General features: G+C 45.5%; 1 protein-coding gene across 1 annotated transcript; it reads right to left on the bottom strand.

The window, feature by feature from the left end:
* Positions 1–3700: 3700 nt before the first annotated feature.
* Positions 3701–10177, bottom strand: KCNA4 (potassium voltage-gated channel subfamily A member 4). Its single transcript, XM_081063874.1, has 2 exons — positions 9784–10177; positions 3701–6655 (listed from the first exon to the last, which is right to left on the bottom strand). Exon 2 carries the CDS (start codon positions 5874–5876, stop codon positions 3903–3905), a length of 1974 nt encoding a protein of 657 aa, XP_080920000.1. The 5' UTR covers positions 5877–6655; positions 9784–10177; the 3' UTR covers positions 3701–3902.
* Between the last annotated feature and the right edge of the window lie 2075 nt (positions 10178–12252).

The following is a 12252-nucleotide window of genomic DNA, read 5'->3' as shown; positions in this document are numbered from 1 at the left end:
GAGAGTGAGGAGTTATTTTTTTATTGAGTCCCTTCCCTTTAGAAGTTGTTAGAATAAATAGTTTCAAACTATACCCAATTCATTCAGCTTAGTTTACATTCCAAAAACTCAATCTCAAACTCCTGCTGCTGTATTTAACCTAACAGTAAGACTCTAAAACGGTCTTGTTCTTATTACTTGACTATAAAATCATGGCTGGTATAGTTGGATGGGGTACTTAGAAAATATCAAGCTAATCTAATACTTCCTTCAACTCCACAGAATTTTGACGCTAGAAGGAATAAGTGATAATGTAGCCCAACAGCCTGTTTTACAGTAAACAAACAAACAAAAATTGAGAATTAAGGAGCTGAAATGATGTGCCTGTCATCAACAAGCCAGTTCTCAACTGCAAGATCAGCGGTCATTCCTCTGGCATCCACTAACCTCCTTTCACAGAAATTAAAAGGAATATTTAGTCCTCCTCATTTCTTCAGAACGGTTATGCATAACTGTTTCTTTTTCAAGCATCTGTAAGAAAAGCACAATGCAACCATCCCTGAAATGATTCTGATTGAAATGACCCCCAAATGTTGTACTTTTGGTAACCTTTATTATCGTCTGGAAAGCAACTAAAGGATTCCAGATCCCAAGAATTCAAATGTGTAAATGGGTCACTTCTCTTTCATCTTACAGCCAAAAGTGTATGGTGGCCTCTAAGAAGATAGTTGCCTAAATTAGCTACAAAAGTACCTAGAAGCACACTGCTCAGTATAAAATTTTCACAAATAGCGTTAAAGCATTTTGCCTAGCTCTGACTTGGTAAAATGGCATACATTCACAGCTGCACGGAGAACTCTACCTTCACATATTCTCTGTAAAGAACTGTGTAAAGAGGGCTTAAATGTTCCTTCTCGGGATGGAATCCAGATCCAGACATCCTAAAATCAATGCATCTTGCTGGAGAAAAACAAACACACATTTAGTGAGAACCTAATACTATTTGGTTTGGTAGCCCACAACTGTCACTTCTTGACTCTTTTACCCTTAAGGAAACCATGTAAGATAAAGGAAAACCTCAGGATCCCTAAATGAGTATATTTCCTGGATTCTAAGAATTATCCATTCTAATACATGTCAATTAAATGTAATATAAATTTTCAGATTTAAAATGATGCTGTAGAAACAATGAAATACAATATGTGTTCCCTTCCAAATCATGGCTACTGTTACTATAGAATGTTTAACAAACATCCAATGCCTGACAGCATTTAAATGATTTTAAGATATAATCTAACCTAGTTGGGTAGAGCAAAAGATAGATGACTTTAAATTTCAAATATCATTAAAAGAGAGGTAAAATTTATATTATTATCAAATGATGGCCAGGGGTTAAAAAGCTTGAGAAAAGCTATTCAAAGCCTTTTGAAAAGTTGACACAGAGTCAAGTTTTGTTTTGTTTGTTTTTTTTTGTTTTTAACCATAACCTGCCTAGAATCTTCCCCCCAAAGAAAAAACTGCAGCAATTATTCAATGATAGGCTATCTTGTGTTTGCAAACCGTCTGCTTGCAAGGAGCTCAAAATTAAAGCAATTACCCAGGATTTTCACATCCTAACAAAGCAGATGTAACTCACAGGTTCTAAACTTTTTTTTTTTTTTTCCTACAGGAAAATTAAGCAATTTAGACATAAAATCAGACATTTATATGGACCTCGACATTCAGAGTTTTCACTTGCTTTTCTGTAACAATGATACAACAAATGCTTTACGTGCCCTCTTTTTTACTAATGAGGAAACTGGGGTGCTGAGATTCACTGAGTGACTTTACCAAATAAACGGTGATCAATCCAAAGAGATATACATACAGTTAGGCTAAGGCTTGTTATGTTTTTTTTTTTTTTTTTTGCTCCTAATCCAAAATATATCAAAATGCTATCTTTGAAGTCCTGTTACAAGATGGCATTTCCTTGTTTTGTCACTATTGTCCACTAGAGATCTTTGGTCTACACATTTTAATCAACTGCTCTTTTTGCCACTTCTCACTCTCCAAAGGTGTTCTCAAGAGGTGTAAGTACACTGTAAGTGATGAGAAGAAGGAAGTCAGAAGGAAGCAGCTTTGCTTTTAAACCTAACATTGGCTTTACTTTGAGTTTCAAATATATTAAAAGAAAGGTAAAATGTATATTATTATCAAATGATAACCAGGGATTAAAAAGCTGGAGAAAAACTATTCCTTTTTTTTTTTAAGTTCACAGTTGTTCGTTTGTTATGTAGTGAGATACCCTACCTAGTTATTTATTTATTTATTATTTTTTTATTTACTTCCTTATTTTGCCAAACCTCAAGACAACCACTTATAAAGAACAGAAGTTGAAGAAATATGCAGAGTTAAGGCCTCTTCTGTATGTATTCTGAGTTTGCGAACACATATCTCATTATTTAATAGTGCAAGGCCAATCACTAGCTGTTACCTCACATTCCAGAACACCTAATGTTGAGTTTCATGTGGTTATGTGTCATAAATTCCTTTAACAAATGTAATAATGATGGTGATGTCGAAACAAAATGCTTTGACACAATTCTTTTTTATACCAATTTTAGCACATAGAATGCCAAAATCCGAAGTGAATCCCCACATCCTGCTCTTATGTAGCTGCACAAAGAAATAAATTTAATAAATCTAGCATTTATGTTGTACATTTAATAGAAAGCTCTTAAGCCATAATCACTGTAGCTGCTGGACATCTTATTTCTTCAAGAATTCTTTCAGTGCATGCATTAGCTTTGGTTAAATGATTCTGGACTTAAAGGCAGAAGAATGTTTAAGATAGTATGGTTTCAGAAACACCATTGTAACAGACCAATTTCAGAAGATTCAGTTATTAAGCTTGACTTCACAGTCCCTTTGCATATCAGTTATTTAGATTTAAAAAGAGAATGGAATCGTGTGCTGTTATCTGCGTGGCCATTAGTCTCACACAAAGAAAAGAAGAGAACAATAAAATAGGACTAAGAAATCATTCTTCCAATGATTGTCATTGAACGGTTACATTAGTCAACATTCACAGTATGAAGTCTCTCTCAATCGCCAGCATATAAAGTAGTGCAAAGGAAAAAAAAAATATTCCAGTCCTGGTATCTGTGAACAAAAAGTTGTTACATTTTTCTCCGATGTCATTTCTTCTATCCATCTCATTAGGCATTTGCTGTCATCTCTTCCCAAAATTAATAATAAAATATAATCAATTTCTAAAGGCCCTTGCAGCCTTTTTAAAAGTTAATTTCCAGTTAAAAATAAACTTTAATTAAATTCAAGATAAAATTGTGACCTACATTCTATTAAATAATCCACTTTCTTTTTTTTCTACACAGTAATTCTTACAATTTTTAAAAAACTATGGATTCCAAAGACAAGAGATGCTATTAAAGCACTGTTAAATGAATGCTCAAATTCATTAGTTCTTACATAGTAAATACTTCAAAATGCCAACTTTTCCCATCACTGCATGATTACTAACAACGTTGACAATTTACTTATACATACACACACACACGCAGCGCGCACACACACACACACACACACACACACACAACACACATATACACATTCTCTCCATGGAACTATCTTTACTTTTAACATCTTTTCCAGTTCATGTGCAAAATTCTTGCATTCTATTGAAAAATATAAAGATCGATTTGCTCCTATTTAAGCCTCCCTCTTCTCCAAGTTGTATCATTTATTTGATATGTAATACAAGGATAGTAACAATTATGCCACGTATAACCATTAAATGGTGTACTGCTGTATGCATTGGATTCACTTGCATATTTCATTGTCATAAACTGCACTCTCTATGCATAAATATATTTGGAGATGCTGGGGTTTGGAGCGATGGGGCCGTGGCAAGTGGAGAACAAAATTCACACATCGGTCTCCACGGCCTTTGCGTTAGAACAGTTGTTTTTATCTGTCTCACTGTCATCCCCCTTACCCTGACACTTCTCCTTTGCACAGAGAGATTCCTTAACTCCTTCTTCCATTTCTAGATACTCTGACTTGTCCCCCAGGGAAGAAGAAGTAGAGCTCCGAAATTTCTTCAGCAAATTAGAAGGGAGGTATGGGCAACTGACTGCGTTTTGTGTCAGCTGTGTCTGTTCCTCATTTTCAGTCTCTCTGTGGTAGAAATAGTTAAAGTTAGAGACAATCACTGGCACTGGCAAAGCAATGGTTAAGACACCCGCAATGGCACACAGGGACCCCACGATCTTGCCCCCCACGGTGATGGGCTTCATGTCCCCATAGCCCACAGTTGTCATGGTCACCACAGCCCACCAGAACGCATCTGGGATGCTTTGGAAATGGGTAGTAGGTTCATCGGCCTCTGCGAAATACACGGCGCTGGAAAACAGGATGACCCCAATGAAGAGGAAAAAGATGAGCAGGCCCAGTTCCCGCATGCTGGCCCTGAGGGTGTGCCCCAGGATCTGCAGGCCTTTGGAGTGCCTGGAGAGCTTGAAGATCCGGAACACCCGGACCAGACGAATGATCCTGAGGATGGCAAACGACATGGCCTGCTGCTGCTGACCGTTGCCACCCCCCTGCTGCTGGGCCAGGTCGGTGCCCAGGGTGATGAAGTAAGGCAGAATGGAGACAATGTCAATGATGTTCATGATGTTTTTGAAGAAGAGTGCTTGGCTGGGGCAAGCGAAGCAGCGAACCACGAACTCAAAGGAAAACCAAACGATGCAGACTGTCTCCACAATGAAGAAGGGGTCGTTGAATATCGTGTGCCCCGAGTGCTCCGGGTCGGGGGCCGAGGTGTCATTCAACAAGCCGCTGGGCCCCCCCGCACTCAGGGCCATGCCGAGATCCCTGTCGTCCCGAAACTCAGGCAAGGTCTCCAGGCAGAAGATGACGATGGAGATTAAGATGACCAGGACGGAGACGATGGCTATGCCCCTGGCGGGACTGGAGCTCTCTGGATACTCAAAGAGAAGCCAGATCTGCTTCTTAAATTCGTTCTCGGGCAGGGCCCTGTCTTCCTCCTCTCTCACAAAGCCCTCGTCCTCCCGAAACTTCAGCAGGGCCTCCTCTCCCAGCTGGTAGAACTTCACCTCCTCGGTGAAGATGTCACACGGGACGTTGACGGGCCTCTTCAGGCGGCCCCCCGACTGGTAATAATACAAGATGGCATCAAAGCTAGGCCGGTTCCGGTCAAAGAAATACTCGTTGCGCAAAGGGTCGAAGTACTGAGTCCTCTTCTCAGGGTCCCCCAACAACGTCTCCGGAAACTGGGCCAGGGTCTTCATCTGGGTCTCAAAGCGTAGGCCCGAGACATTGATGACCACGCGCTCGCAGCAGTCGCTGTAGCGCACGGCGCTGTAGCCCCCGCCGCCCCCGGCGTCCTGCGGCAGCAGGTCGGTGTAGGAACACTCATCGCCGCGGTCCTCGTCGCTGTAGTAAAACCTCCCCTCCTCCTCCTCCTCCTCGTCCTCGTCCTCCTCGTCCTCCTCCTCCTCCTCCTCCTCACTCAGCTCCCTCAGGATCTTCTCTTCAGAACCGCTGGGCATCAGGTCGGAGCAATGGGGAAAGCTGCTCTGACGGTGCTGGACCTTCCTCTTCTCGGGCCGCGGTCGCTTCCTCCTCCGACTCCCCCGGCTACCCTGCGGGTCGTGGGAGGTGCAGGCCCCACGAGACTGGTGGTGGTGATGGGCGCCCCCTCCTGAACCCCCGCCGCCTTCCACAGCTGCTGTGGCGGCTGCGACAGCGGCGGCCGCCGCGGCCCTGGAGTGAGCGAGCCGCTCCCGCTCCCGGGCCCGGGCCTGGGCCGCGTAACCGTAAGGCATGTGACTGTTGCACCCTGAGCTCTCCGCACTCACCATGGCGACCTCCATGGTGGTGGTTTGGGGAAATGGCTGGTTCCAGTTGTAGAAGAAAGAAAAACAATATAGGGCAGCTTCTTTTCTCACCAAAGGAAGGTAAGTTTGGAACCCTTCAGCAGATTGCTTGGAAGACTAGAGATGTTTTCAGTCCAACTTTGCATTTTCTGTTTTTAAATCTGCACGCCCCATGCCCTTTCTTCCCAGGGATTCAACATCCCTCTCCAGAGCTGGGCTGGTCTAGAGAAACAGCCTAGCACTCTCAAGCCTAAGTCAGAAACTGTTGGGGGTCTCCCAAACACGTGTTTTGGGGTGGATGTTCAAATTTGGAAATACGTCTAGTATGCGGTTGGTGGTGATGCTGCAAGATTCAAAGACAGCAAGTATCTGACAGCCAGCAGTTGTGCCTAGAAAATGGAATATATTTTTCTGCCATGGAAACCGTCCAAAGCTCAGTCCATCAAATTTAAACAAAATGCAAATAAGCCTCTAGTCTTATCACTTGCCTTCTAGTGACCGCTTGACCCATGTTAATACGAGACTTGAAGGACGTCCAGCCATTGCCGCTCCACCCTACCAGGAGGATTCTCCAGGCTCTCCCCTCAAGTTCATCACAGGCTTTCTGGACCCAGAGGCAGTGCCAAGCTATGGATAGAGGCAAAGACCTTGGGAGGTAGAGAATGTGTGAGGTGAGGTGCCAGCAGGGGCAAACCCAGCTCTGAGGTCTCCATAGAAATCAAGGAAATGTGGACAGAACATCCTTCAGCTAAAATCATGCAGAAGAAGCACTTCACCTGAAAAAGGAAGGAAAATAAGCACAGGAGAAAAAATAAAAAGAAGTATCAAATCACAAAAAAAAAAAAAAAAAATCACACTGAGCACTTCCTTCACTTACACTGTCTCTTGTCCTGGAGCAAACCATAGAAAGCACCAAGCAACCATAAGCTTCCAAGGAGTACTGGGCAGGTTGTTACACCTCCTTCTCCCTAAACATCCTTCTTTGGATATTATTTCAGCTCAGTCCACTTTCACGGTAACTCAATTATTTTTCCTCTTTCTACTCTCGACCCCCATGGCTCTTCCTTCAATCCGCCCTTTCATTAATGCCACCTCTTAATTCTCACTGGCATCCTCATCATTCCACAATAAAAATACTGTCACTTTTAGCTGCCTCCATCATTCATTGATCCCAAGGCTTTTTTTTTTTTTTTCCTACTCCAAATATTTCTGAACTCAGTGCCCTTCCACCCCTCTCTATCTTGATTCAGGGTTAGAGAAGTCAGAATAAACAGTTTTCTTTAATCCAGGCTCCAGCACTTGAACAAGTTTCAGTCACCTCACCCACAAAGTATAGATAACAATGAACCCCCCCATCCCACATTTGTAAGGATTAAATGAGACAGGGGGTGTTGATAGCCTAGCATATCGCCTTGTACGTAATGGATATCAATAAACGCTGGGGGTTATTGATAATGTGATAGTAACCTAAGCTTTTATTGTCTATCTACCCACCCACACATGTGTACCTCCTTGTACCACTGTCTGTCCTCACCACCACGGAATGTGAGGACATCCAGGACATTTTGAGACTCACCAGTGACCTGTATTAAGTTGGCACTTCGTAACTCCCCAAAGCAAATCCCTGTTGTTGTTTTCTGTTCCTCAGAGCCCAGAATGCTCCTTTACCACCCACAATCTAGGAGCTAATCCCAGTTTCCACTTCTCTAATAACCATCTTCTCTCTTTGTCATTCCTCTACGTCCACCTCAGTGCTTCCCTCTACACTCTTCACAAGGAACTATCCACTCTTCACAACTAACTATGTTTTAAATCCCTGTTTGTGTGGACTTTGTTTTCAGCCTATCATACTCCACCCTCCATAATTTAATCCATAGTCCCCATCCCTCAACTCCCCCCCTCCTCTCTCTCTGCCCACCTTTATTCCAATCTCCCACTTCCTGATCACATCTTCCTTGCAGTCTGCTCTGTTCCCACTGCCTCTTGGTATTCTTGGCTTTTCTTCTTCTTTAGCATGCTCTCCCTAGGTCCAGCTAATTCATCTCGTCCACTGGGACCTGTAAAACTCCTGCCCCCATCTTCTGCCTACTCTTGCTTCTTTCCTTCACTCTATCCAACAGGACTTCCAAGAATGCAGAAGAATGACCCAGAGAATTGGGGAGGATAATGACAGACAGAATTCAGGGCATCTACTTGCTTCTATTACTGGAAGCACTTGGGGAGCGTAAGAAAAATGGCTTTCTAGAGCCATTAACAGGATTCGGCTCTTGACCACCTGCTGCTCCTTGCTGAATCCTGCCAGCCTAGCAGCTGAAACACACCGAGTTTTATGAAGTGACAAGTGGGGAAGTGGCAAACACACATCGTTTCTCAATCATATACATTCTCCTAGGGCAAGACGTGAGCTTGATTGGGGCACAAAACCCAGAAAATACACCTCTGAAGTTATCTCAAATGACATCCCTCTTCCTTTTTATGACTCATAACATCATCTCACACTCTAAAATGTTTACCCTCAGGAGGTCTCAAAATCTCTGTTTTTCACAGGGGCGAGTCAGGCCAGCATCCTTTAAATTCTTTCACAGGCCAAATAGCCTGAGAATTTGATCAGTTACTTCCCCAACTCCTTCCAAGCAGTTATAATACACGATTTAAATAAAGCCCCAGTAAATGTGTACCTGTAAATTTGTACACTATGTACACCCCTCTCTCTTCCAACTGACTTCCAGAAATTCATGAATTAGAGGGTCTTCTCATTCACCATCAACTCTGAGAGAAGTCTAGACCTGCCCTCTTTTTGCTCTACACCACATAATTTCTTATTTATTCATTAGTTTTGTTGCTTTTGGTTTATCTCACTCCTTCCCCCACCCTACAAAAAGCAAAGTACCTCCCTTTCAATTGGCTACCTCACTATCCCTAATCTTAACGAAAAATGAAGAACAAGAAAGAAGAAAAAAAGGAAGAAGGAGAAGGAGAAGAAGAAGAAAGAGAAGAAGAATTAAAACAGAAAAAGAAGGGGGAAAAAATAATTCCACCCAGCAAACCAGGTTTAAACCCTCTCTTCCCTCTCAAGGTATTCATGTTAGGAGAATCTGTTCAAGCCAACTCCCAGGAGCCTTTATGAGGGAGACTTTTGCAGGGAAATTTCCCTTCCTCTTTAACACCATAAAAACTAATAGGATTGTGCAGATGACCAATTCCCCAGTCCCTGAAACCCCAAACAAGCCTTACATCCCAGGCCTCCTCCTTCCACCCCCACCCCCCACAACAAGGCTGTTTTCATCTCTCAGTGCTAATTCCTGCAACTGTCTTAGGGTGATACCTGAACCTTATGGGGGCGGGGGGTTGGAGGGGAGACACTGAGAGAGAGACTGAGAGATTAAGAGACTGAGAGAGAGAATCAGAAAGACCAACACCGTAAGAAATATACACTTCAGCGCACGCCATTTATACAGTCCCTCTGTGTTGCTCAAATGCTCAGAAAATGCACGCAAACCCAACTGTGGGGAAAGGCAGCAATTCAAACCCGTTCACCAGCTGTTCCCCCAAAGGAAGGACAGCGGTGAGTTGGGATGAGGCAAAACGATGCTAAATCTAAACCCAACCTCTAAACGACATCTTTAATCGCACCTTCGCCTCTAGACCTAGGTTCCCGCTCGGGTACATTACACAGGGCGCACGCACCCCGTCCCTGGGGTTGGGAGAATAACAAGTGCTGGCCCCCTGGAGCGCCGCGCAGCATCTGCACCTCCCTTCTCCCACCTCCTGGTTTATTTTTAACCGCCTTCCATTCATGCCCTTCTGTCACATTCCCGATATTATTTATCCCTCAAATGTCCACCGGTTTTCAACAGCCAAAAGAAGAGAGGGGGAAAAAAGATAAGAGAGGCATCATACTTACCGTTCCCCGGCAGGGTGCAAGATAAAAATAAAGAATATCCCCCGGTTGGTTTTTATTTTCCCCCCTCAAGCTGCAACAGCTGGAGGAGGGGAACAATGATCTTGGGAGCAGAAAGAATCACGCTTGTGTGGCAGGTGGAAGCTCCAAAATATCCACGGAATAAGTTCTGTTGCTTGGCCAGGGGGGCACAGAGTGCTCGCGGCTGGAGCGTAGGGGTGGGCATGGGGGGGAGGGCCCCAGGGAAGACCCTCAAGACTCCAGGCTCCTCTGGAGTTCAGCACAAACGCGCTCGACTGGGAAAGGAAGCTAAGATTCCCGAGAAAAAGCAACAAAATCCTAGACAGCAGCGATCACTTGTTAAGCCCGAATTCCTCCTCCAACATCCATCCCTCTCGCTCCCTGGCTGGCTGCAGAAGCCGCACACGCCTCCCGGGCCGGGAGCGCGCGGGCCGGGGGCGGGGCCAGCGCCGGGCCGAGGGTGTGGCCTTCAAGGCGGGCGCCTGGGGCGCCTCCCGCGCGGCGAGGCGGGAGCAGTCACGACTCCACGACTGCCCGCCTCCCCTTCTTGTCCGGCTCCCCGACGCCCAAACTCCGGGCAACGACTGGGAACCATTTCAGGAGCCCCTGGCTATCTCCCTCAGAGGAGAGACGCTAATCCCGGAGGGAGAGGTGTCCTTTTGGAGCTGAAATGGGGTCCCGAAGGTAGAGTCGAATCCCCGAGAGAATTTGGGGGGGTGACCTCGACGGGAGGTCCAATCTAGACCACAGGCTGCTTCTGGATGCCTTCTCTTCTCCCTGACCCGCTTTCTATACATCTACCCTGGAGCGGGCGCGCGTGCGCGCGCACACACACACCCGGGTTTGTGGGGTTGGGAGCTGGGTGTATCTCTGCCGAGGCCGCAGGCCAGGAGCCCTCCCGTCTCCTGCAAGCGCGCCCTGACCCCTCGATCTCCGCCTCCCTTGCACAATTTGTCGGCCTCAACTCTGGGGTCAGGCCTCCAGGGCGCTTAGGAGACGGACTTGAAACGTGTTCCCGCCAGGTGAGGGGTGGGTTGCAGAAACTGGCATCAGGCCCCATCTAAGAGCAGTGCACGCGAGGCACAAGTCCAGTGGAAGAAAGTCGCAGGGCTCCGAGCTGGTTGCAAACCCGTCTTGGGAGCGTGGGATCGGGGCAGGGGGGGGGGGTCAGGTTGGAATAAGGGGAGGTGGCCTTCGTGAACCTGTTGCTGCAAGAAGAGATGGAACTCGGCCTGAGGTTTGGCTCCTGGGAAGTCTCTAAAGGGAAGTCTCTATCGTAGCGGCCAGATCTCTAACACCACTCCACTAAAACCACAAAAAAGTACGCCCCCCCCCCTCCTCCCCGCGGGCAGGCGAGTGTACCCGCAACGGAGTCCTCACCCCAGGAGGAATTCTCAGGCTGGAATGTGAAATGCCCCTGGACCTGGATGTAAATATGCAATGCCCACAAATACACCAAGAGGAAGGATCGTGGTGGGAAGTGCGAAATGTACAGGCACACAAGCTGACGCTCAGGGGGCAACCTACGCTCCGGGCACCTCTGCTCACTCCCCCTAATGGGCCAAGAAAGCAGTGGCAGCACACACCCGGACTGCTGGAGAAAAGGCGTCCTTGGGCGGGTCAGGTGGCATTGATGCTGCCACTGTAGTCCTCAGCTGGCAGCTTTGTTCGAGGGCCTTATTGGGCCTCCTCCTTTTGTGGAGCTTGATTAATTATTAAGAGAAATATTACTGAGTTGAATTATAGATATGCCCTGTGCTCACTCACCTAACCACTGCTGGCTCCCTGAAGGACTCCTGGAGGACTGCTTTTCACTCCTGTTTGATTTACCAAAAAAAATAATAATAATAATAATAATAATAACTAAGATAATCGCATTGTAATCAGTGAAAGGAAAACATGAAAGAAAAAAAAAAGTGAAGTGCAACCTCACTTTTCCTAACTTATTCCAGCTAGTGCAGCTTGAACTTTTGTCATGAATAAATGTACCCGTCATCTCTTGGCTTCCACCCCAGGGTGGAGGAAGTGAGAGAAAGGTGCCTCCATGTGGTTCTCCAGAGGCTCTTTGCCTGGATTCATTCCCCACTACCGTTCATTTGCAAGTATGGAGGGTGGATTTCTCTCAAAGTAAAAAAACGATCCTGAGCAGTAGCCCCAAACCCTCTGTGCAGCTTCACAGCATGAGGAAGACACTGTGCAGTTTCATACCAAAAGCAAATAATTTGAGTTTACAGTTGTCTCGTTAGAATGATGTTTCTTGGGATAGTAGAGGGCAGGGCTGAGGGCACGGGATCTTGGGACTAGTTTCCCAAAAGCAGTTTGTGAGATCGATCGTGAGAAACTGTGGTATGCTTTCAGGGAGATGAAACCTGAGATTGAATGACGTGCGAAAGATGACAGTTATATTGAAGCTTGGAAATTTTAATGGGATTATGTTAAAAATTTATGAAT

This window comes from Rhinolophus hipposideros, assembly GCF_964194185.1.
Source record: "Rhinolophus hipposideros genome assembly, chromosome: 10".
NCBI classification, from domain to species: Eukaryota; Metazoa; Chordata; class Mammalia; order Chiroptera; family Rhinolophidae; genus Rhinolophus; species Rhinolophus hipposideros.
The sequence above is the reverse complement of the archived record's forward strand: the minus strand, read 5'-3'. Positions and strand labels throughout refer to the sequence as shown.